General features: G+C 37.5%; 1 protein-coding gene across 1 annotated transcript in view; it reads right to left on the reverse strand.

Moving 5' to 3' along the window:
* KCNH5 (potassium voltage-gated channel subfamily H member 5) overlaps nucleotides 1-27,096 on the reverse strand; it is a gene marked incomplete at both ends in the record, with an annotated part of 310,475 nt that overhangs the window by 254,603 nt on the left and 28,776 nt on the right. The window contains 3 exons of the mRNA XM_080809433.1: nucleotides 7,863-7,991; nucleotides 12,713-12,819; nucleotides 26,387-26,510. Coding sequence (XP_080665559.1) covers nucleotides 7,863-7,991; nucleotides 12,713-12,819; nucleotides 26,387-26,510 — 360 coding nt within the window. The remainder of the gene's footprint in view (nucleotides 1-7,862; nucleotides 7,992-12,712; nucleotides 12,820-26,386; nucleotides 26,511-27,096) is intronic.

Consider the following 27,096-nt stretch of genomic DNA (forward strand, 5'->3'; position numbering starts at 1 on the left):
GAGAAGTACCCTCCTCTGTGCTACATACCATAAGCTACATACCTCACATGACACGAGCAACACTAACGCAGTGTTTAACATGTCATCCATTCTCACTGTTGTTCTTCTCTCCATATTCAGCACTTGATCAGGGCCTGGCCTAAAACAGGCCATTAATTAACTGATTAAGGCTTATTTGTAATTTTAAAAATCAGATCTAAAATAAGTCCCATTTTGTTTTATCATCATTGGGTTTGGTATGGTTTTACTTTGTTGGATAAAAGTGGTAAGAGTGCCTTCAAATGACAGTAACAATATTGGCAATTGAAATATTTCCTGTGATCATTTTTCTTCTTACTTCAACTGGGTATTATAATTGCACTAAATATTTCTAGAAACTTACAAGGCAATGTTATATTTAGTGAAGCTTCCTTTTTCTAAGACAAGTGATGTTACACATCCTAGTACATCTGAGTGTCAGATTTAGTAAGAAGCCCATTTTTATTCCCAGAGTACAATAAGGTTTATCCAGAAAATACTTTAAAAAAAATTAAAAGATACTGAAGGAATAAATTCATTGACACACGGAAGAATACAAATCATCAAATGGCATGCGTTCTCTCATTTCCTAGGATCGTGGCTAGGGTTCGGGCTTTCTTACAGTCCTCAGTTCTAAACAGTTAGCATCTTTTTTCAAGACCCCTAGAGCACCCCTTTCTCTTCACTCTCAGCAGAGTACCTTGTCAAATGCTATTGAATAAACAGAACCCATAAGAAACATGATCAATAGCCCTCAATTTCCCTTCTGTCCCTCCATCTCTAGACCCACCTCTACAGCACTGATTGTTGCCTGCACCTTTATCATCTCAAAGTATTAGACATTTGCTCTTTTCTGATCATGCATATGTTCTATTCATGGACATTTAAGTAGTTTCTAGATTTTTCGCTATCCCTAACACCACCACCAGTGAATCTCCTTATGCCTATCCCCTTGTGTCACATCTGGAATGGCCTACATTATTAACTAAATTAGTTCAGTTGGTCTGTCATCAACCCGCACTATACAGTCAGACTTTGAAGAAGTTCAGCAGCCATGCTGTCTAGGTCAGAGAAGAAAAGACACATCAGCAGTTCTAACTTTTCCCAGCGATACATTTACTGATCTCACCTTTACAGAGACCTCACTGGTGTAACTGATTATTCAGCACAGTTCGCTGATGTTACTTAGATGTGGTCGATAAGGGGTAATGTGAACAGACAGCTGAATATGAAGAGCCTAATACTCGCTCTATGAGTTGTTCATGGAATTATGAGAACATTTGTTCTCCTAAAAGCTCAGGATGCCAACTCCTTCTTAATAAAACATTAGTTTAGCTCTATTGGGTTGCAATTAACCTCTCTGTCATGCACTGCCTAATCTTAAAAATAAGAGGAAGTCACAGAGGCAGTTAAATCAATCTATTAGACTGCAACACAAGATTCTAATCTATACGAGAAAAGCTTAGGTAAACAATTATACTCTTGGCCAAAGAGACTACATGGCATAATTACTCATTTTTCATCTCTGTTGTTTCCTCTCTAAAGAAAACCATTGGCTTCCCACAGGGGAAGGTTGCTATTTTTGCAGTTAGCTTCATTCTATAAGAATTTTTTGTCTCAATTATTGGCATGAAGATGACATAACTATTTGGCACAGGATATTTCACACTGTGAGTGTCTTGGCAGTTTTGGAATCTGTTTGAAAATATCCGTACAGGATAAATGGGCAGAGATTTTGGCCCTCTCTTTTAGAACACATATGGATAATCAACAGAATGGATTTCTTGGCTGTCATTTTTCCCCTTTGTATTATCACAAATGACGAATCAGGTACCATTGACTAATTATCTGAGCAACAGTTCCAAGACTTCAGTACCAGGAACAAAAGATAACAAAAATTCTTTGCCCCCTTAAATTATCATCAGTAAATTTCTTGGTTCAAAGCAGTTCAATTCTGTCAGAATCAGTGTACTCAACTTGTGCTTAATTGCTATAGGGAAAAAGGAGATCAGGGTGTTAGGGTGGCCAAACCACAATAATAAGTTTCCACTGGAAAGGATGAGACAGCATGGTGCAGTTGAGAGAACATGGGATTGGCAATCAGTCACACTTTGTATGTCAGGATCTTCAACCGTAAAATGGATATAATGATACTAATTTTCAGAATTATAGGGAAGAGCAATAAAGAATGTAAAGTTCCTGACATATAGTAACTACTTCATCAAAACTGGATTCCTTCCCTTTCCATGGTTTTTACTACCATCCATCATGGTAGAAATCAGAGGTATCACTGACATCACTCAGTGCCATTCTTTTTAAGGGAAAAAAAAAAATCAATGTAGAATGAAGTTTTGGTACCATAAGATTCATTATGAGGAAGAGGTACACTCAGATTGGTTGGCTGCCATCATGTTATAGCTACTAACCCAGGTACAATTTAGAAATAAAATTCAGAATTAGCCAGTTTACTCAAGTCTTTCAATCGTGTATCTGAGTTTCTTGGTTAAAATACCAAATCAAGTAGGAAATTGATCAAATACTAAATCAAGTAGGAAATTGATCAATTCCAACCATGGCAAATCCTCAAAGGACTTGGGCCCTTCCTCTAATAACCGGCCCCTTTTCACATTTAGAAGGTCAAATGTAAAGTGCTGAATAGCAGTGGCTGTGGGGGCACTGCTTCCTTGTTAATAATCTCAAGGGGAAATCTTTCAATGTTTCAACCAGTAAGCATGATATTTGTGTAGATATATTTGCAGATGCCCTTCATCAAATTTATTAAATTGTCTTCTAACTCTGAAGAGGGAGGAGGAGGAAGAAGGGGGAGAGGGAGGAAAGGGATGGGAAAAACACCCTTGCTCTGGGATTACAAATTCTGTTCTAGCCTGCTAATGTATGGATTCACTTGTCTATTCTGTATCTTAAAATATTATTTCCTATGTCCTAGGTAGAACTCAATTACCTAAGCATTTCTTCAAAATTTTGCAAACACCTCGTATCTCCTCCCTTGCAACAGCCTCAGCTCCCTGATCCTTTGCCCTGATTCTTTTCAATTCACTCACCTTATCAAATCCCAACTCTGGTTAAATCCAACTCTTCATTACCTCTTCATCTATACACTTTTGACTAAACATGGTTGGAGCAAAACACATAATCATGCTCATAGATGCTAGTGGAACTCATGATCACTAGCCCAAGCAGACCTAAATGCTCAGCAAAGCTCCACATTCCCTTTGCCCACTCACTTCTCCACCCTCTCAGATTCCCATTTCATCCCTACTTCTCTCTCACCACACCTTCAACACTTCTTCACCATCCTTCCTCTCAGGTGATAACCATGTTTATTTTTTCATTTTACTTCTTCAAGAGAGACAGAGGGGCAGAGGCAGGATGTGGGACTCGATCCCAGGACCCTGGGATCATGACACGAGCTGAAGGCAGATGCTTAACTGACTCAGCCACCCAGGCACCTGATAACCGTGTTTTTTATATTACTGAGAAGGTAAGAGCAATCAGAAGAAAACTTCCAATATATATTTACTTATCTGTCTCCCTCTCCTCCATTAGAATGAGAAGGAACTGTGTATCTCCAGGACCTACAAGGTGCCTGCACCATTCTGTATGTCTAATAAGAATTTTTGGTTGAGGGGAAAAAAAAAAATCAGTAAAATAGATAAACGAGGGGAACAGCATTTTCCTACAAGAGTCAAAAGTAGGCTCATGTTAAGTAACTCTGGTACCCAGAGTTAAATTAAAAGCAAATCTATCATCTCCCAATTCAATGCTCCAAACCTAAATCATTTTGACACTATGGTGTGTTATCATGAAATCTCGTCTGCTCTTTCTCAAAAGTTCCATGGTCTCCTTAACTCAACCTAAGAATTTGAGAGACACATTTTTTCTGCCAAGATTTCCAAACATACTTTCCTATACTTCTACCTTCATAGAGATAGTAGAACAGAAATATGATTTAATGTCATATTTTATTTCTATTGAATTTTTCATATTAATTTTACAGCTCATATGAATAATAGAAAGCAGCCCATATACAGCATTCATAGCTATATTATACAATGCTTTTTCAGTAATCTGTTATATATTTGAAAGACGTGGAAAGTCTCAAAATAAAAGCCTATTTAAAATAAGCTCTTCCTCAGGTGCCTGGGTGGCTCAGTTGGTTAAGTGCCTGCCTTCAGCTCAGATCATGATCCTGGAGTCCCGGGATCAAGTCCCACATCAGGCTTCCTTCTCAGCAGGGAGTCTGCTTCTCCCTCTCATTCCCTCTTTCTCTCTCTCTCTCATTATCTCTCTCTCAAATAAATAAATAAAATCTTAAAATAAAATAAGCTCTTCCTCTACCAACTCTGGCACTGAAAAGATATAGTCCTCTCTAATGCTTTTCACAATGGGGTCTGATTTTCCCTGCAAATTCTAATCTACATGCCTATCAAGCATATCATTCAAAATGAAATGGTCTGAGTTGTTTGGAGTTTATTCAAATGCCATTTTTTTTTCAAAGAACAAGATATGTATTTAAGAGATCTTCCTGATGAAGAACCCTGAGATTCTGATGTGAGGATACAAAGATGGAGGTGTAGGCAGATAAAAGGAAGGGCATTAACGAGAAATAAAGTCAACTCAATATTAGCACCTTTTCCCCAATCTCACTATAAAATGCTGCCAACTTTCAGTTTCCATAAATAGACTACATATACTGACACCATCGATGTTCAGCATATCAAAACTGAGAATGTATGGTACTCTCCCTAACTTCAGCAGTGTCAAGAAAACACTTAAAGAGAGAGAAAATAATATTCAAATGTAAACATAAATATAAATATTATTTAAGGGAAAAGACTGTGACATGAAAGCTTTTTACTCAGTATTACTGTCATTCAGTGTGAAAGCAAGAGAAATTCATCTGAGGAATATGTTAGGTCACAAATCATGTAACAATTATTTATGTTTTATTGAAAAACATATTACTTTAAGATAGTCAGCTGTTAACCGTAAGTGTATCATAGATGTTCCTTATCAAGTTGAGATTGCCATTCATACTTTGCTAAGAGTTTTTACCATGAATGGGTGTTGGATTTTGTCAAATGCTTGCTCTATGTCAAATGATATGATGATATGATCTTTCTTTTTTTAGCCTGTTGAAATGGTAGATTACAGTGTTTAAATTTTTTCATGTTAAACTACCTTTGTATATGTGGAACAGATCCTACTTGGTTGTCATGTGGGTTCAATTTTTGTTGAGTATCTTTAAATGAATATTTATGAGAAATATTGATCTATAATGTTTTTTTCAAGCAATGTCTTTTTCTGGTTTTGGTATGAGGTCTCATAGAATACTTTTGTATGAGGTCTCATAGAACGAGTGAGGAGAGTTCTCTCTGCTTCTATTTTTTGGAAAACACTATAGATTTGCCAAAAATGAAAAACAAAAACATCCACTGATGTTTCTTTATTTTGGAAGTTTATTAATTATTGATTATTTTTAATAGATATAGGATGATTTAGGTTATCTATTTCTCCTAGTGTTAGTTCTGGCAGTTTGTTTTTCAAAGAAATGGTCCATTTCCCCTAAATTATCAATTCAGTGGCTACAGAGGTGATCAAAATATTTCTCTATAATGCTTTAATGTCCTTGGGATGAGTTGTGATGGTCCTTCTTTAACTTCTGATATTGTTAATCCGTGCCTTCTCCCTTTGTTCTTGGTTAGCCTGGATAGAGGTTTATTAACTTTGATGATCTTTTTAAAGAACCAGCTTTGAGCTGTAATGATTTTCTGTAATGTTTTCCTATTTTCTAGTTCATTGATTTCTGCTCTAAGGTTTCTTATTTCTTGTCTTCAGCTTGCTTTCACTTAAATTGCTCTTCTTTGTCTCCCTAAGGTGGAAGCTTAGGTTTTTAAATTTGTAACTTTCTTCTTTTCTCATATATGCATTTAATGTTACATACATTTTGATCTAACCACTACTTTTGTTATATCCCATATATTTGATTACTTGTGTTTTCATTTTCAGTTAGTCAAAATAGTTTCCCAATTTATCTTAAGGCTTCTTCTTTGAACCCTGGGTTATTTAGAAATTGGTTAATTTCTAAATATTTGGAGATTTCTTAGTTCTCTTTATGTTACTGATTTCTAGTTTAATTCCATTGTGGTCTACTTACAATGCCTTTTAAGATTTCTATTCTTTTAAATTGGTCAAGTATGTTTTATGGCCAGAATATGATCTATCTAGTGAATGTTCCACATAAGCTTGAGAACACAAATTCTGCTGCTATTGTATGGAGCAGCTTGAATTTTAAAACAAACAAGCATTAAACCTAAATACTATTAGAAGACTATTCTATTTTTTAAAACAGTATTTCAATTCATCCTAAACCTTCTAGACACTGGGTCTATGAGTAAAGGTAGAAGAACAGGTAGAATGAGCCCAAGAGTGAATATTCAATCTTCCAGATGACTTAATGTACACATTTTCAGAAACATTCACAAATAAATTGTTCCATGTTATACTTTAAACTGTTTACACATTATAAAATTTCCCTCTTACAACTTGATGCTAATCAAAAACTGACCAAGTATAATACATGTGAATTCATATGTAAGGAATAAGCCTATAAAATTTGTCTACAATTATGATTTCAGTTAGAAAAGATTAAACTTTTCTGCCAGTTTTTTTTTAAGAGGTAAGAAAAGGCAATGCCAAATGCAAAGAGGAAGATTTCATTTTTAGTCTCCTGAGATTATTAAGAACAACATGTCATAAAAACTTCTAAAAGTATTTGAAATTCTTCATTTACCAGATACCAGTTTTTAATTTAAACATAATTGGAGAGAATAAAATGAGAGTTAGTTATGTAGAAAAGGCGATAAAAGCACATGCCACTGACTACTGCTTCCTCTAACTCTCCTCCTGAATATTAAAGTCAGTAAGACTGCATTCCGGATGTTGGCATTTTGCCAGCCACTCTCTTGATAAGAAAATTATTCTTCACATACTATAACAGCATCTACCCAAGAGAAAATACAACAGCTGAATAAGTAAAGGGTGAAAAGTAATCTGATAAAAGTCAACTAATCAATCTCTAATCAACTCAAGAAAATTCAATCAACTGATCAATTGTGCTGTTAAAAGGACTTCACCCAAACCCTCTCACCTGTTGTTATATTTGTGTTTCCAAAGCTCATCCTGGTAGAAGTTGTCGAAACTACCATTTATTGATTCTGAATTAATAATGCTCTATGACATTTCTTCCCTATACCTTATCTTACTGTCTCTTATTATAATTTAAGTTAACTATTAATTCTACTTTGGATAGCCATGCTATTTCCATTAAAATGATATGACTGAATAAAACTAATTTTGGATAATTACTGGCATGAATGTAAAGCAAAAGAAGTACCACACAGTAAAATTTTGTTTTCCAGTTGAACCGATGCTTTTTTTTTTAAATAATAATGTATTTTCTTAATAATATGTATTTTTAAATAATAATATATTTAATAGACAGCCTAATTCTTAAGTGTGGCCATTCGTCTGAAAATTACCTTTTGTTGGGGCTCCTGGGTGGCTCAATTAAAGCAACCAACTCTTGATTTTAGCTCAGGTCATGATGTCAGAGTCATGAGATCAAGCCCTACATCAGCTCCACTCTGGGCATGGAGACTGCTTAGGATTCTCTCTCTCTTTCTCTCTCTCTCTGCCCCTCCCTGACTCTCTCTCAGAAAGAAAGAAAGAAAGATAGAAAGAAAGAAAGAAAGAAGAGAGAAAAGAAAAGAAAAGAAAAAAGGAAAGGAAAGGAAAGTTAAGTTAAAGAAAAAGCAAATTACCTTTTGTTGAATCATCCTCTATTGGCTGTTTGAACAACGTAATATCCTTAAAAGTACATAAGAACAAGACCACCTTTTCATGTTCATTTCTTATTGGTGCAATTTGCATATAAAACCAAACAGGGGTTCCTGTAAGAAACAGAAAGGACAATAGAGTGTGACATAGCCACAGCAATGATTTGGTCTCCTGCCTCCCCTCTTTCTTTAGCTGCCAACTGCTATGCCAGGAACAAGCACCAAAACAACAGTATTTTAACTGTTTGCATAATTAAAAAAAAAACAGAAAACCTTTAACTTTGTATCAATTACTAGTTGCTCAAATATTAATAAACATATTTCAACCCAAAATATCAAAATGTGAAAGTAAAGCTGAGAGTGACATTTTCACCATGCAGGAGCACAAGGGCAGGGTCACAACTTAAGTAACACCAGCATGACCTTTAGGTCTGTGTCCCTACACCTCCACTGCTCTCTCGAACTTCCTTTTCATAGTTTCATCATGTGTGACCACTCCTACATGCTACTCTCATCCTATCACTTTGAGGCATGTTTCCAATTGACTTCAACAGCAACCCCTGATGCTCTGATAAGCATTCCTCTTGGAGGAGCCTTTGAAATGCTATTCCTACCTCAAGGCTCTCTCATCAGAGTTCTAAGATGGTTCTATGCCTTTGACAGCACCCCTACATCAGAGAGAGAAGATGTCAGCAACACTTGGTGTCCGTTGTACACAGAGCTCTACCTGAAGCTTTTAAGGCAACCTTAAAGGTGGGGAAAAAAGACGTGCCCCTAGCCCTTGAGATCTAAGGTGTCTTCATGAGCCACTGCTTCCTATCTTCTTCACTCAAAGAACAAGGCTTGACTCTGTTGCCATGTTTTTGTTTTTTTTTTGCCTTTCTTCAAATAGTCTTCATTTTTTAATAATATATCAGTTGCATATAACACCCAGTGCTCATCACATCACGTGCCCTCCTTAATACCCATTACCCAATTACCCCATCTCCCTGCCCACCTCCCCTCCAGCAACCCCCAGTTTGCTTCCCATAGTCAAGAGTCTCTCATGGTCTTTCTCCCTCTCTGATGACCTCCCATTCAGTTTTCCCTCCCTTCTCCTATGATCCTCTGCACTGTCACTATGTTCTTTAAACAATGGCTCCTGCAGACTCCAGAAAATAGAGTTTCAGAGCACTTAAGGCTTTGGATTTGGACAAACCAGGATTTGGCATTATTTCAAACAATAAATATTTAAAGACACAAGAAATGCCTTCAAAGGAGTAATTATCCATTAAACGATAAAACACCAAAGGAATGTTCCATCAGAATCAAGAAGACACATTTTCCATTATATTCTTTCCAAGCCATAGTGCAGTAAAGCCTCTCCAAATTTTCTATCTTAAAGACAAAGGCTTTTGTTAGGTTTGGGATTTGGGGGGTGAAATATGCAACTATTAATAGTTTCTACGTGAGAGTTGATAGCCTGTTAACAGTGCAACAAAAACCAAATTAGAAAAACCTTCATTAAAAAAAAAAAAAAAGAAAAACCTTCATACCTTTGGCCAAAAAAAATCACAAAGTAATGTCACCACAGTGGGGAACCTAGACAAGAAAAAATGGCTTAACTACCAGGTTCAAGAAGTCAGAGAATTAGAAAGAGGAAGTGTTTATAGAATATTCAGTTCTGACAACCAGATCCTTTGCAACCCTGGGGCCCGTGAAAACATGGCCCTTTCCAAAATGATCACTGGGTAAGCCAGCAATCTCATAAAACCATCAACACTATCTCCCAGAGAGGACTGTTCTTTGTTCTTCTATACGGTGTACCCAAGAACTGTGAGTGAATACACAGGTCTACAAATTACCAGGCACACATGCTAGCAGATACATGGCCTATGGCTATTCCAACACAGTAAGCTTGAGGCAGCCCGGTCATAAACAGAGAAAAGGGCATTAAAAAGTCATTTTCCAAGGTCTGTCAAAAATCTGAAAAGAGAGGATGTTACATTTTGCACCTTCTATGAAAAGAGCAACTTTTCAAATTTTAGCATAGAGTCAGGGCTGTTTTTTTAAAACTGCTTTCAGATGTCAAGGCAGATCTTTTTCAAGTAGACTTACAGGGTCAGATTCCCCAAGTAGGCAGAGTATTTGCTGAGTGGCTGGTAAAGTAGCCATATTCTGGTTTGGGGGTTCAAGGGAGCAGAAGGTCTGACAGGGTTAGGCAGAGAGGCCAGTGGTAGGTGGAAACTCAGGGCAGTGCCTCGGCATTGATTACCTGCGTGTCCCTGGCTATCACAGATGTGCCTTTGTGTAAGCAGAAAGACCCATATAAATCATCAGCCCAGAGCTACTGCTTCCTTCTCAACAGTAGAAATAGTTCCCTGCTAATCAGAGCAATGCATGTTAAAAATAGAGCCTACAAACTGAAATGTCAGTGATGACACATGTTAAATCAGGTATCTCAATCCCTCTATTTGCAAAATGCTGTTTAACCTAATTACTTAATGAAGTGTTAGGAAAACTTAGCATTCAGGAACTCCCAAAACATGTACCTATAGACATGTGAATTTTTCTCACATTTTTAAAAAGTTACAAGAACATACTTTTTTTAGTTGATATTCAAGAACCTTCAGGTAACAATTTACAAGATTTTTTAAAGCTCTTTTAAGTGTAGTAGAACTCCACTAAAATACATAAATGGTATCTATCCTTCATATTAATGAAGAAAACTCAATGCAAATAAGAGAATTTCAAAACATTAAAAGAAAGCAAAATACTACCTTGGAAGGAAACTTCTGGAAATGTAAAATTCAAGTTCTTGTTAACATGATTTAAAGGATGTAAGGAAAACAATCTCCACGAAGGTTTTTTTTTTTTTTAAGATTTTATTTATTTGTTTGACAGAGAGAGCAAGACAGAGCACACACAAGCAGAGGGAGTGGCAGGCAGAGGGAGAGAGAGAAGCAGGCTCCTTGCTGAGCAGGGAGCCAGTGTGGGATGCCATCCCAGGACCCCGGGATCATGACCTGAGCTGAAGGCAGTCACTTAACCAAGTGAGCCACCCAGCGCCCCCCAACAAAGGGTATTTTAAAGAAACTCAGAAACTATGAATTTGGTTCTCATGCTTTAAAATCAAGCAAAGATTTGTTTATTCTCCCTAGCATCAAAGTGAAATGACTTTAGTAATAAGGAATATCCTTAAATTATTTGCTAAACTTGGAGCACATATCTAAGTCATTCAAAGGAGAACAATCCTACATGAAAAGGATATAGGGTTTTGACATATGACTCTAATACAAATTTATCCAAATGTATGCATATGTATCCATATGTATCCACCATGTACCTGGTGAAAAAGACCCAGAGGACACCTCAAGCTTGACTTTTCTCTGGTAGAGGCCAGAGAAGATCATTCAGAATGGATTGTGTTCTAGGTGACAAGCCAAAAGACAAATACCTCCTCGGCCTTGATTGTAACATGAAAGATGAAATGATAAGATATTTCATAGATAATACCACTAGAGACCACCATTCCCATTACCAAGTGCACTAATTTTAAAGCAATGCCTGTGGTTATGATTATCTCTTTGATGGTCTATTAATAAAAAGAGAAATCTAAGTTCAAGTCTAAATATTTTATAGTGAATAAATGTTTGACTAAGACAGAGAGGATGAATTATGATGTAAAAAAAAAAAAAAAAATCCAGCCAGCTCTGAACATGGAGCAAGTGCTTCCTGTTGAAGCTATAATGCTTCCCAAACTGGGGAAGAATTTAGGAACCATCCAGTTCCACTGAGGATAGTAATTGGCTTTGGGATGCCTGGGTGGCACAATCAGTTGAGTGTCTGACTCTTGATTCAGCTCAGGTCATGATCTCAGGGTCATGAGACTGAGCCCAACATTGGGTTCCATGCTTGGTGGGGAGTCTGCTTGATACTCCTCTCCCTCTGCCCCTCCCACACATGCTCTCTCCCTTTCTTTTTCTCTCTCTCTCAAATAAATAAATAAATCTTTAAAAAATGATAATTTGCTTTGCTGTCATTTATCATTAACATGAAATAAATTGACCCATCTTGTGAAATGACTGTTCATTTAAAAAAAAAAAAAAAAAAAAAGGTCAACTTGGGAAAAAAGGAACAAAAGTCAGTGACCCGACTAGCCAAAGAAAACAGAAAAGAAACTTTGTTGTGGAGTACATTAGTTGTTTTTTGTTTGGCTGGTTTTTTCCTCCAAATTCTAAAAGACATTCTATATCATGAGATCTTATGTGATATATAATGGATAATTAATCATTCACAAATTCCATCCTAGAGAACAGTTCACTATAACCAACACAAATTTACCAGAGGTGAATGGCCTATTCTAAAAGTAGGAAAAACTTCTGTTGGCCCTTCCACACAAAAGAGTCAGTCTAGGAAAAGGCCATATTCATAAAGACCTCAAGTCAATAACACACATCAGCCGTGAACATGTAGAAAGGGAATCACACATACTCAGTGATACCAATCCCCTTTTCCATTAACCACAAGAAATGAATTAATTCCTCTATCATTTTTAGTTGCTGTAATGTAACTATAGGATCTTTACCATGATCATTAACTACAGAACATTTTGCTACCACACACACACATACCACATTTAAAATGCATCATATTTTCCTGCCATTCCTCAAAAGGTTGCTTTTCATAGGTAGAATCATTTATTAATTCCACTATCTAATTTCATCAGTACCCCCTGCCTTTGCCAAGAGAAGGACAAAGTTTGATATTCTCTCTGCACTATAGCTCAACCGCCACTGACCAAAACATAACATTTATCAAAGTTGACCCTTCTTATTGGTAATTTAGATACTTACTGTTTTTCTTGTACAGAAGAACTTCAAAACAGTTTGACTCGTAGTTGTCAAAAGTCTGTCTGACTTTCTCAATGGTCTTCTTGTCAGTCAATTCTCCATACATGAAACTGGGAAAAAACACACAATCCACTTCAGTTCTGTGTTGCTTTTCAAATGCTACATAAAATCACATAGTTGTCTCTTTTGATTGAGTATTCAAATATAGTTAAAAAATTAAATTCTGCTCCCATAAAATAAATTATTGAAACAATGTTTTAATCACGATTGTTAAACTTCTTGCTAGAAGCTAGGTTTAAAAGTTATTTCAAATATATACACACACACACACACACACACACACACACACACAGAGAGAATCATCAACCTACATAGTTCCTATAGGCATGATTTTCAATAACTATGGTTTAGTTAAATAACACCAGTTTCCCAACAGCATAGTTCAAATTTCAGTTATCATAGAATATTGACTGTAAGTAACTGCATAAAGTATAAACTTTGCTGTTGGCTCCTGAGCCTACAAATCACTAGTAAATAACAGACATCACCATCAGTAACCAATCGCATCACTTCTTTCAAAGCCCCTCAGTCTTGGTCACGGTGCCTGTTATTCAGTTCATGCACGACGCAAAGCGTGGAATTGTGCTGCCTCCTTGGCTCTCAGCAATAAACCCAGGTGACATTTTACGAAAATGGATAATTGAAAGCAGGCATTCGCCATCAAAGATTAAAGTCTAGCAAATAAATGAAAAATGATAATGCTGAAAGGGACATTCAAATTGAACACAAATGAAGGTATAGATGAAACACAAGTCTGTGGCAATGTTGACACTGTTGACACTTGAGAGACTCTAGATATGAAGCCAGAGGAACTTAGGGGGTGTGAACTTATCAACATAAATCAGGAAAGCAATTGTGACAAAGAGGATCAAGTTTTCCCAGAGGAAGTGAAGCCAGTAAAAACACTTCACATTAAAAGAACCACAGGAGATAGTTCACAATAGTGAGAGTACAGGAATAAAATAGTTGTGGTTGATGCAGACTGATGAAGGAGTACGAGCATTTACTAAGAGGAAAAAAAGGTTCTCTTCATGTCATGCTATATTATGAGAAGGCAGTATGATTCAAATGACTCATGATAGTTTTTTACAAAGAGATGAAATGCTTTAATTCTCAATGTTTCTTGAATTCTAAATCACAGTGTGCTAAATATGAGTTTTACCATTATTTGCATTTCCCTGCATTTATAACAAAGAGTAAGAGAGTTTTTAATGTTTTGACAGACACTGGTAAAGGTCACAGAATAATCACAAATTTTTCCACTGAGTTTTAAGGTTGTATTGCACGGTTTCAACTTGCATGGTCTTTTTTATCTTCCCACACTCAAGGATATGTGAAGAGTCCATGTTACACATATAATACATCAACATTCTCATCAGTTATGAGTATTTTCTCAAGACAGGTGCAGGTATGGCTAACAGGAGAAAAATAATGGTGAGAAATTGAAGAAGATATACACAGTTGCCATGGGTAAGGGAACTTACAAAATATAGGTTAAAGAGTGAGATTCTACATGCCCCCCAAATTTCCCAATGTTTGAAATTATCTGTTTTTCTAAGAGAACCTCCACAAAAGTCATGTTATCTACAAAACAGAACTCAGTCAAAGCCTCTAAAACTCCACTCATGAAGCTTCCATGATTACCAGTTGTGCATCTGGTTTTAGATACATAGTTCTACTAGTTAGCATAACTGTCCACCAGAAAAGAAAATGCAGCCTCTGCCAGGTACCTTGACTAAGTTTCTGAAGGTTCAAGTCTATCTTTGTTACTGCTTTTCTTCCAGTTTCAATGAGTTTGCATATTGGCCAGAGGCTAATCCAAATGAGGTAGGGCCTAAAGCTTATACAACCTTAGGGACCCTCTTTAAAGAAAATAATATAAAATTATAAAACAAAATTAGGTATAGAGCTTTGGAAGACATCCACTCAAGGGAGGGCCCCTGAAGGTTGAGATTCATTATCCTCATGGGAAATCCCCCCTGAATGTATCAATTTAGAAAATTTACAAGAAAAGCATGGTTGAATAGCAACCCCCCCCCAAAAAAACCAACAACAACAAAAAAAAAACCAAGAGGATTCAACAGCAATGCCGTATCACAAGGAGAAATTACAGAGTCATGGCCCATCTCACAATAACTTCAACCTACACAACTAGAATTCTAGAAACTAAGAAAGAAAAGGAAATAGATAAAGCTTACCAAAGGCTGCCCAATCCACTTCTGCATTGTCAATTATAGTATTTATATCTTTTATTAAAAAAAGAAAACTTTGGGGGCCCCTGGGTGGCTCAGTGGGTTAAAGCCTCTGCCTTCGGCTCAGGTCATGATCCCAGGATCCTGGGATCAAGCCCCACATCGGGCTCTCTGCTTGCCGGGGAGCCCGCTTTCCCCTATCTCTCTGCCTGCCTTGCTGAATACTTGTGATTTCTGTCTGTCAAATAAATAAAAATCTAAAAAGAAAACTTTTATTGTCATTATAATAGTAAAATAAGTGAGAGAATCTCAATAAAATGACAGATTCTAACTCCATAATCTCAGAGCCAGACTCACAGAGGAAGCCTCTGGGCCTACCCGTAAGAGAGCACTGAAAAACCCTTACTTCTGCCAAAGCCTGAATTCCAGCTCATGACCATTTCATGAAAATCTCTTGAAGGCATCACACTGAAACTAGAATTACTCAGTTAAAGGCACCCTCCTTGCCCTCCAAAAAATAAGACACTATTTTAATACTGTTGGTATTTTGTACAGATAGGTGACCTTTTTAATCAAACAGTTTTTTTTTAAATGACTGTTATTTTTAATCTAAAGACTTGTTAGTAGAAAGAAAACATGAAGAATCAGAAAAAAAAAGTTAAGATAACTAAATATTTACAGTCTTAAATGGAAAAAAAAGGAAAACCATTTTACCCCTGTTAGTAAATGTCAGAGTTCTACGATTCAATAAATTAAAACACAATGTCCACAACTGGCCAACAGGAAAACATTAAAAAAAAAGAAAGCATCTATAAAATAAGCAATTAAGATAAAAAAAATTATTGAAAATTAACTCTAATAGGATTTAAAAATAAGTTACAACTTAAATTTTAAAAATTTTAAAAAATTTTAAAAAACTGTTGGAAATTGATATGATAAATAATAAAAAATACAACACAAGTCTGATTCAGTGAAAATTCTAAAGAGAAGAGGAAAACAAGAACTTTTCAAATAAACTCTAAAATTTCTATAATATATTCTTCTCTAATTTAGCTCTCTAACTGGTGAAATTACCTGTCCTAATAGAGGCACTTTAAAAAAAAAAACAAAAACAGATTATTACAATCTGAATACTTCCTTAAAAATTAGTCCTTTATTTCTTATATGTTTCACTCATATTTTTCATTTTAAGTTTATTAAACCAAATATATGTGATAGAACACATATGTGAAGTGGTAAAATGCAGCAATTAACTAATAAAAAATATTCCAAAATGAACTATAAAAGATGTTTGAAATGTATTATCCATCCTTCCAATGAAAGTATTTCCATCTGAAGTTGCTCAAACGATACTAAGTCAATGCTTCCACATCGTTGATGAGAATGACACATTTGCTTATTTGCTCAGTTATTTTACACATAAATGTTGAGTGTCTTTATCAAGGTTTCCAGCAGCCTGACTCCAGATGGCTGAAGCTCAATGCAGTCTCTGAATGGTTAATGGAATTTGAAGGATACCAAGATTTAGAAATGGTAACCATCGGACTTTAGAAACTATATTTAGAAACTATATACCTATATAATAATTTTGCACATTTTTTTATGTATACCCTCCAGGAATACATAATGGGAATATAAAAAAATTTTCAGAACTTCAAATTGCTCTTTTAGAATGCCAAGCTCTCCTTAGAGTAATTATAAATGACTTCTATAGCTGCACTGTTATCTTATTGGAAAGGAAAATAAAATTAAACGCTCAGAAGCTATCTATCCCTGCTATAATATTGAGTGCTCATGATATAACAGAAGACCACCGGACCACTTACAAACTGCATAATTCATGGGCAAGACATATAATTGCTTTGACCTTCAGTTTCCTCATCCGTAAAATGATGATAATGTTCATATACCTCAGAGGGTGAGGGTTTTAAAAAGATAATGCACATGAAGTCACAAATTATAATGTGCTATACAATGGCTAAATTATGACTGGAATGCTTCTTATGGCTGGGTTAGAAGAAAGCCCCTCCAGCCCACTACTCTCTAGCTCCTCTACAATTCTAGAACAGGGTTTGGGCCAAGCTTGCTAATGGGCAGTGTCACTGTTTCTTAAAGGGATATGTACATCATTTTGGGCATTTTTTTTTTAAGATTTTATTTATTTGAGAGAGAGAGAGAGAGCACACATGAGTGGGATTAGGGGGAAAGGGAGAGGGAGAAAGAGAATCAGACTCCATGCTAAGCAGGAAGCCCAACATGGGGCTGGATCCCAGGACCCTGAGATCATGACCTGAGCAGAAGGCAGGTGCTTAACCAACTGAGCCACCCCGGGCGCCCCTGTGTGTCTTCTTTCTTTATGAGCCCATGAGGTTGAGGCATAAATCCACTCACGGCCTGTTCCTGAATATTCTGGCCAGTTTTCTGAACACAAAACTGGTGGTCCTGGGAGTAAGGGACCACCATAGGACTGGCCTATGCTAAATCCAGCTTGCCTAAGCACTGGGCAGTATACCTTTCATGTATTTTCTACCCTAGCAAATTACTAAGGACAGGTGGCCTTGGTTTACAGCAGGATTTACTTATTCTTGGATCCCTTGTTCTGCCAACAAAATCTCACAAACAAGCCTCATTATGATACCTACCAGCAAGGATGGCTTAAATGTTGACAGATTTCCAAGGGAGAAAGGAACCTTACAAACAAAACAAAACAAAAAAAAAAAAAAAAAAATACAACCTATTCATGAGTTCTGCCAATCTATCTTAATCTGCTAATAGTCAACAAAGCTCTTGGACTCAAACACATATTCAGTCACCACAAAAAGGATATTATCTATAAGCTGTAATTCACAGGCTAGCAAATGCTTCATCACAGAAACCACACAGATTGGCTTAATGCGGTTGGTAAATGTGGTCTCTCGCTCAGTCAGCCACAAGAATAAAATTAGAAGGGAGGGGGTAGGGGAGATGGGTGAGCCTGGTGATGGGTATTGAGGAGGGCATGGATGGCATGGAGCACTGGGTGTTATACGCAAACAATGAATCATGGAACACTACCTAACACAACACAATGAAAAAAAAAAGTTAATGGGAAAAGGGGCTCAATTGTATAGAGCCAAAGGGTCAAAAAGTAAAAAGCCTGGGAGAGATCGAGTAAGAAGGAAAATCTACAAACAAATAACACAGCTTTCAAAATCTGTAAGAGGTAATTTTGGAATAAAATAAAGCATTACTTTATACATTGAATCGTAACCAGAAGGTTTCACAGCCCATTAATTTATACGAGCTTATAAGGATTTAGATAGAGTCATAAATGGTAGATCCATGGCATGTAGTTAACAGAAACTAGGGAGAGCACTGGACATCTCTAACCTTTGGAGTGTGACATCACCGAGGCACCTCTGCTCTCAACACCTTCCCTCGGTGCCACTGTGTGAGGCAGAGCCCTCAGCCAAAAGGAACCAAACTGACAGACATCCATCATGTGTAATGTGTTCTCACTGGCTGAGATGACCCTGTGTTAATAAAACTACTTCTGGAAGACATCCAGTAAAGTGCCTCGTAATTGCTTCATTGTCTCATTTGATGGCTTGGATAAAGGATTATTAATGAGCCTCCCAGAGGAGGGGAAAAATGTATTTGAAAGCACCTATATACTCCAATCCTCCCTACCTGTATTATTACTCTTCTCACCCTTCTAAAAACAAACAAACAAACAAAAGCAAACAAACAAACAAAAAACTGAAGGGGCTCTTAAAAATCTCAGGTCAGGGAACCTGGGTGGCTCAGTGGGTTAAAGCCTCTGCCTTCGGCTCAGGTCATGATCTCAGGGTCCTGGGATCGAGTCCCACATCGGGCTCTCTGCTCAGCAGTGAGCCTGCTTCCTCCTCTCTCTCTGTCTGCCTCTCTGCCTACTTGTGATCTCTGTCTATCAAATAAATAAATAAAATCTTTAAAAAAAAAAAAAAAAAAAATCTCAGGTCAAAGGTAAAATACTCAAGTGGTTTCTACCTAACCTATGATAGCATGTCTCCATGTCTTAAGATCAGAGCTTTTAAAAACCCTCCCCCAAAACCTACCTCTTTTAAATACGTAATACATTTTGTGTCCTTCAATAAATAACAAAACAGTCCAAAGCCTTGGAAACACAATTACTAGGCAGTAAAATGGGCTAGATTTGAAATTCCTACCAATCCTGAAGTGTCATTAGACTGTTTTTCTGAATTTTCAGCCAAAACAAAAATGAGATGGTACCTAGCACACATCACATTTTTAAAAATAGAAATGTAGGGTCACCTGGGTGACTCAGTTGGTTAAGCACCCTACTCTTGATTTCAGCTCAGGTCATGATCTGAGGGTCCCAGGATGGAGCCCCCAAGTCAGGTCCATGCTCAGCATGGAGTCTGCTTGCCCCTCCCCTTCTGCTGCCCACCCTGCTCCCTCCCTCTCTCAAATAAATACATAAATTAAAAAAAATTTAAGTATATACTATTGTGTACTATTATGAAGTACAAGGATGTAGGAAACTAGTGACACTCCTTCGTGGCTGCTGAGAGTGGAAACAGAAAGGTACTCTGGACAGAAATTTGGGAGCAGTTAATCTACACATTCTGCCTATATTCTACTATCCAGCAATCCTATTTCTGGCTACAGGGACAGATGATTTTTCATAGGGGGCCACAAGAAGATGTGCATAAGGCTATTTGTTGAATGTAGCAAAGTGTCAGAAATTGGGGTTCACGGCCACTAGAATGGATAAGAAAATAGGAGGCTGGGAAGACAACAGGACCACTCCACAACATCAGACATAATGAAGTAAGTATTATACGGCAATGAAAAAAACAGTTCAAAAACGTAATAATGTTGAGTGAAAACAGTAAGAAACTATCAGTCTTACTGCATGGTATGAGATACGTAGATTTTAAAAACACAAAGTAACATCATTTCAAAAATATTGGAAGGGGAGGTGAACCATGAGAGACTATGGACTCTGAAAAACAACCTGAGGGTTTTGAAGGGGCGGGGTGGGAGGGTGGGGGAACCAGGTGGTGGGTATTAGGGAGGGCACAGATTGCATGGAGCACTGGGTGTGGTGAAAAAACAATGAATACTGTTACGCTGAAAATAAATAAAAAATTAAAAAAAAAAAAACATGAAAAAAAAAATACACTTATTTAATCAATGGAAGATGAATCAGAAAGACATACAATAAACACATTATAAGGAATAACTATGGAAAAGGAAGGGGAATGGACTGAAGGGGAAAAGAAGTAAAAGGCAAGAAAACGTATTAAAATAAAATGGAGACTTTGCCCAGAGGGGTCATAATGTTAGTGGGACAAACCGAGGAGTATGTTTAGTTTCATTTCATGCACCTGGTCTAACGGGAGACCAACAGGGAAGGGCAAAGGAGGAACAAGGAAATGGAAGAACTAAATATTAGCCTCTTGAGATTTGTGAAATCCCAAATTAATTTTTTTTCATTTTCCCAAACAACTCATATTTGAGTATTTTAAAAGCAGAACATTAATTTTTATCAGTCGCTACTTTGACCCACCTAATGCAAGTTGTATAAAAAGATGATTTATTTTTTCCACATATAAAATGTCATATTGTTTCTTCACAGACTGATGCTCAGGAATTTGTAGTTCCTTATTCTGTTGTTTGCTTAAAACGTCTCATTATTAAAATCAGTAAAATTTGGGTGCCTGGGTGGCTCAGTCGTTAAGCATCCGCCTTCGGCTCAGGTCACGATCCCAGGCCCTGGGATCGAGGCCCACATCCGACTCCCTGCTCAGCGAGGAGCCTGCTGCTCCCTCTCCCACTCCCCCTGCTTGTGTTCCCTCTCTCTCTGTGTCTCCCTCTGTCAGGTAAATAAATAAAATCTTAAAAAAAAAAAAATCAGTAAAAGTCTGAATTATTTGCAAGGCTATCCTCGGTATCAAACTAGTTATCTCCAACTAGAACCGCAGCGATTCCAAACATTATAATAACTCTTAGCTTTAACAATGTATTTCTGTATGTGTATAAATTTTTTCTTTCCTTTTCTTTTTTCTTGTGCGTGATATTCAAAGGTTTTTATAGATTTATACAGGAACTAGAAAAAATCATATGAAAAAAAATCAGAAGCAGAATGTAGATACTGCTCTGTGAACTATCTTTTTTGTTTGCTTGGGTGATTTTTTTTTTTTTTTTTTTTTTTTTTTTTGCTTAAAAAATATGTTGTTAGCTTCTTTCAGTGTCTTATTCTTCCAACATATGATCTAGAAAATTAGGTTTCGCCATAATATTTTTTATCAAACATACTACCGGACATTTTGACTATTTCTAGGACTTTATTCTTCTTAAAAAATGCTGCAGTAAACAAAATGGGTAGAGTTCAATTTTTAAAAGGGACAAGGAGGCTGAAAAGGGGAGTGCATTAGAATAAATTATGCCTATAAGAAAACCTGATAAGGTTCCAGGGCACCTGGGTGGTTCAGTTGTTAATCATCTGCCTTCAGCTCAGGTCATGATCCCAGAGTCCTGGGATCCAGCCCAGCGTCACTGAGTAAGGATACTCAGTGGAGAGTCTGCTTCTCTCTCTCTCCCTCTGCTATTCTATCTCTCTCTGTCTCTCTCTTTCAAATAAATAAATAAAATCTTTTTAAAAAAAAAACAAAAGAAAGAAAGAAAGAAAGAAAACCTGTTAAGGTTCAACTATCATCTGCTCATGTATCAGATACTAGTCTTCATTGTTCTTTGAAGGCATAAGCTGGTTGCAGTTTTCAGATCAGCAAAACACACTGGGTGTTTTGTGCAATCAAGTAATAATTGTTTAGTTTAATAGTATCATTTCGGGGGCACCTGGGTGGCTCAGTCAGTTGAACAGCTGGTTCTTGGTTCAGGTCATGATCTCAGGGTCCTGGGATCAAGCCACAACACACTTCAGCTCAGTGGGGAATCTGTTGGTGGAGTCTCTCCCTCCCTCTGCTCCTCTCCCCAACTTGTGTGTGTGCGCCTGTGCTCTCCCCCATAAATAAATTTTTTTTAAAATTTCTTTTAAAAAATAATATTATCATTTTGAAAACATCATTTCTAACAATAGTGAAGAAGAACTAGGGGAAGGTTTGCATACTTCTTCCCATGGTGAAAAAGCATAACATAACCCAAAGCTCTCCACTCTCTACCCACCTTAAACACCATAACACCTGGGATGAAATACAATAAACAAAAGCACATCATACAGAAGCATGTGAGACCTAGGTTAGGGTTTACTGCAATGCAAGCCAATCTAATTCAACAAATACAAACACAGAACACTGAACTGTATGCTTAGTGCATACAAGAGTGAACAAGATGAAATACCTACCTTAAAGACATTTTTTAAAAGATTTTATTTATTTATATGACAGAAACAGACACAGTGAGAGAGGGAACACAAGCAGGGGGAGTGGGAGAGAGAGAAGCAGGCTTCCCGCTGAGCAGGGAACCCGATGTGGGGCTCGATCCCAGGATCCTAAGATCATGACCTGAGTAGAAAGCAGATGCTTAATGACTGAGTCACCCCCCCCTTAAGGATATTTACAATCTATCGCTGGTGGTGGGATGGGAAAAGCAGGTCTTTTAGGGGAGAGAATATGCTAATGAAACATGCAAGAGTTTTTTTAATAAACCCTTTTGTAGGACATATTGCACATGCCAATGAAAGGAGACTGGAAGTAGAGGCAGATACACAGAATCAGGAAAAGATGGGAGCAAGACTTTACGATATATCCAGATATGAAGAGGAACAGATCTCATAAATGACTAAAGCAATAGCAATAAAAATCCCAAGGGATAAGGAAAGTTAGTTTAAGGCCAGATGGTGATTCCAAATAATGAACCACAAGCAAGTCAGAGGTGGAAAATCTTGTCGAGGGCATCATAAATACCTTTAGGTAGAAGATGGCATCTGAAACAGGCATGGCACGATGCTGGGATGTCAACAGTCCAAAGAGGAAATGGGTATGGGAGCCTCTACAGTCCCTGGAACTCTCTATAGAGCCTGTTCCATAAGCAACATCTACCATAAAGCCAACCTTTTCCTAACCTAAAGCCTGCTGAGACATAAGAGAAGAGAGAAGCTCAATACAGACCTTAACCTTCCAGAACTGAGAACACACACCTCAGTGGCAGCGCCAGCCTGGGAGCTAACATTCACCCAACGGAAGAAAAAGGCACAAAGACATCAATGCTACCAAAGGCAGTTTCTCAATAAGGACGGGCCACAGTTTTCCACCACTCTTGCTTACCAATTTCAGACCTGGGAGTAAAGACTGAACGTGAAAATAACTTTAGAAAAACAAGGATTGTGGGGACCAGATAAGTGAAGGAAGAAGATGTTTGAACAAACTATTGCTCACACCTATCTAACATCAGAATCATCTGAAGCCAATGGGTAAAGGTACAGATACCTGCCCCCACCTCCTACCTTGGGTGATTCTGATTGAACAGATGATTCCCAGAAGTGAGGTCTGGGAATCTATGTGGTATGAAACCTCTCCAAGTGATTCCTATGTGTAATCAGGTTTAGACTCACTTGTATAGTATGAAATCCCTAGCTTCCATAAAGATGTAGAATATATGTATGTATTTTTTCAGCATAAATATGTAAAAGACAAATAAATCACTGTATTTCCCTGGGCAAGTCCCTAAACATAACTCTACCTCAGTTTTCTGCTCTGAAAAACAAAAGATTTGGAGTAGAAAATAATTTAGATCCCTTATAGTTCCAAAATAACATGATTTTGTGCTTAAGTGAGAGCTTTGAAGAAAAATTAACTCAAGGAAAAAAACATCCCATCTGGCCTTACTGAAATATTGTGAAAAAGTTTTCGGATCTAAATTGGTCCCTTTATAGAACGTGCTTTTCTTTTACATGATCTTTTTTCATAATACTCTCTTTAAACTCATAGATACGGCATACTTAAGAAAAAATTGTTATAAATAATGTAAATGCCAGCTTCTGTTTTAAATACACCAAACAAAATTGCAACGGTCCAACGTATCAACATCACAAAGTACATATGATTTACACAGGATGTAAAAACTTCATTTTGACGTTCTTTAAAGGTTCCTGAATTATGTCCTCCTTGGTTGGGGGCTGTTTACTCTGTTTGAGACAGTTTTAGCAGCTCAAAAGTGCTGATGCCATCAGTGGTTCTCGGATATAGGAGGCTCCTTTGATCACTCGGCACCTAGAATAGTTCATGGTTCATCGCAGATGGTCAAAAAATATTTATGGAATGAATGAATAGATTTACAAATGGGCAAAAATCTTTTTCTTTGCACAAGTTCCCCCCAATGGCTCTCAAACTATCTATTCCCATTGACAATTTAGTCTCTTTAATATTCTAATACAATTTTTACTCTACAGTTTTTATATACGAGTTAATAGATTCTGGTACCAAGGCAGGGAGGGCGACAGTAACCACACCAACAAGCAATTCTTGTGACACCAGCTGGGTGTATCACCGGCTAGACCCCGGACATGACCTTTACCTCCTACCTGCTTGTGCTCACCGACCTTTCTTCCACACTTTTCCTTAAGCTCTTCTTTGCAGCTTACGTCTTAACTCGGGCAGAGAGCGAAATCTCCCCTCCAGCGAAAAGAGCTGAGCTGACAAGACCTCCAGCCCGCTAGTCCCACGGACCACTTTGAGCTTAACCCCTGAATGCGCCTGCGCAGAAGGGCCATGCGGGCGTCCTCTAAAATGATGAACAACTACCTTCACCTCATTACCATACTAAAATCTCCGCCCTTGGAGGAGCCTCATTTACATAACATACACTGTGGGTATAGGCGTGCTCCTTAAGGCGAATGCGCGACTTTATGCCCTCCTCTACGCCCTCCTCTACATATGAAGCTTCCCTATCTAAATATTCATCTTAACCCTAAATAAAAAGAACCCATCCACTCCTGCTCAGGGGAATTACGGCTTTGGAAGCCTTTCCGCATAATGTCCCTATTTGCTGCAAATAAAGTTTTCTTTGTGCCACTACTCCACCTGGTGCAGTTTCTGACTCACCAAAGAATGAGCTTACATTGGTTAGGTCACAGTTGTCGTACAGTTCAACTGAATTCTGACACTGCCTATGGGGAGAGCATAATTCCAGAGGTCAAGGGTTCTGTCCTACAAGACCACCCCCATGCCCCACTCACCCACTCCAGACACCATTTGAAAACACAAGTTGTTATTTGTACTTCTGACCTAACAACTACAGACCAGAGGTTTTGCTTAATTTGCTAGGGCTGCACACAGAGCTCAAAGAAATATTTTACTTACTAGATCACTGGTTTATTAGAAAAGGATACAACTCAGGCATAGTTAGAGGGAAGAGATGCACAGGCAAGGCATGGGGGGAAGAAAGCACAGAGTTCCATGCTGCCCCCCCGGGGGCTCCACTCTCCCGGCACCTCCACAGGCCCCCCAGCCCAGAAGCTCCCTGAACTCTGTCCTTTGGTGTTTTTATGGAGGCTTCACTACATAGTCGTGATTGATTAAATCCTTGACAACTGGCAATTAATTCAACCTGCAGCCCCCTTCCTTCCCTAGAGGTTGGGAGGTTGAGGAGCTGGAGTACAGAAAGTTTCAACCCTCCAATCACCTGGATGGTTCCCCTGGCAATAGCCTCCTTACTAAGGTTACTTAAGGGCTTTCCAAAGTCACCATTAACATAATAAAAGGCACGTTTATCGTTCTTATCACAGGAAATTCTAAGGGTTTTAAGAGACCATGCCAGGAGCCATGTCAAAAACCAAATACATATTTCTTATTATAAATAAATCCCAATATCACAGAGAGTATAAGTACAGGAATTTCCCCTTTTCTGGGGAGGATCCGTTTTAAGACCCACTCCCCCCCCAACCCCCCCACCTCTTCACCCCCCCTGGATGTCTGAAATCACAGATAATACCTAACACTGTTTAAACTGTTTTTTTCCTATACATGCATACCTATGATAAGATTTATTTATAAATTAGGCAAAGGCAAAGGAAGAGATTAACAATAATAACTAATAATAAAATAGAACAATCAACAATATACTGTAATAAAAGTTATGTGAGTGTGGTCTCTTTCTCTAAGCATCTTACTGTATTGTACTCACCTTTCTTGTGAAGATGTGAAATGAGAAAGTGCAAAATAGCATAGCATTTCATAGGAAATGAGAGGAAGTGAGGTGAATGATGTAGGCATCAGAAGAGGAACATCTGCTCCTGGAAGTGGTAAACTGTGGGTAACAAACTACTGAAAGCATGAGACCACAGGGAAAAAACCGCAGGAAGCAAAAACCACAAAGAAGCAAAACCTAGGTCAAGTAGGAGACTACTGTAAGTTTAGCCTTTAACCACATTCAGCATTTACTTAAATTTCAGAAAAGATTCCTGAGCTGTTCTATTACCTACCTGCAAGTGCTGCTTTTCTGCATGACGTCAGCTCGATGATACCCAGAGAGTTTGCAAAAACCGTCATTACTATAAACTACAGGCCAATCCACAATCTGGGCATTTCCCAGTAAGAAACTCGATTCTAAAGAAGAAAGAAGGAAAAGGAAGTTTTTTTATCTTCATTTAACAATGTACTTCTTTCAAGGAAACAAAAAGACAAATTTAAGACAAATACAACTATGGTTTGTTATGGTACAAAAAATAAAGCCTATTCTTGAGATAGACATAATCAGTTTAACACGATTATCAAATGCAATCTGCAGTAAGTACAAGATTTGCATACAAAAAAAAATTCCACTGAAAAAAATCCAGTTTATAATACCTCTTTGCATTTGAGTATATTCTAATCTATGAAAACAAGTATGGTTGATATTAAGTAAATGTTAACGACTATAATAATTACACCAAAACACAGATTAATTTATTGAGATTAAGGCTAGAGTCACTTCTCCACTAATTGAGAAAACTAAACTTGATAATATTAAGGCAAATTTGTAGGACTGCTTCAAAAATTCTATTATTACAATTCTGACATGATGGGACAAATTGTCCATTAGATTGATCTTGAGACATCTAATTTAAAATAACATTGAAGAGGGTGTTTGGGTGGCTCCGTTGGTTAAGCTTTGGATTCTTGGTTTTAGCTCAGCTCATGATCTCCTGGGTCA

The sequence above is a fragment of the Martes martes genome (assembly GCF_963455335.1).
Source record: "Martes martes genome assembly, chromosome: 7".
Lineage (NCBI taxonomy): Eukaryota > Metazoa > Chordata > Mammalia > Carnivora > Mustelidae > Martes > Martes martes.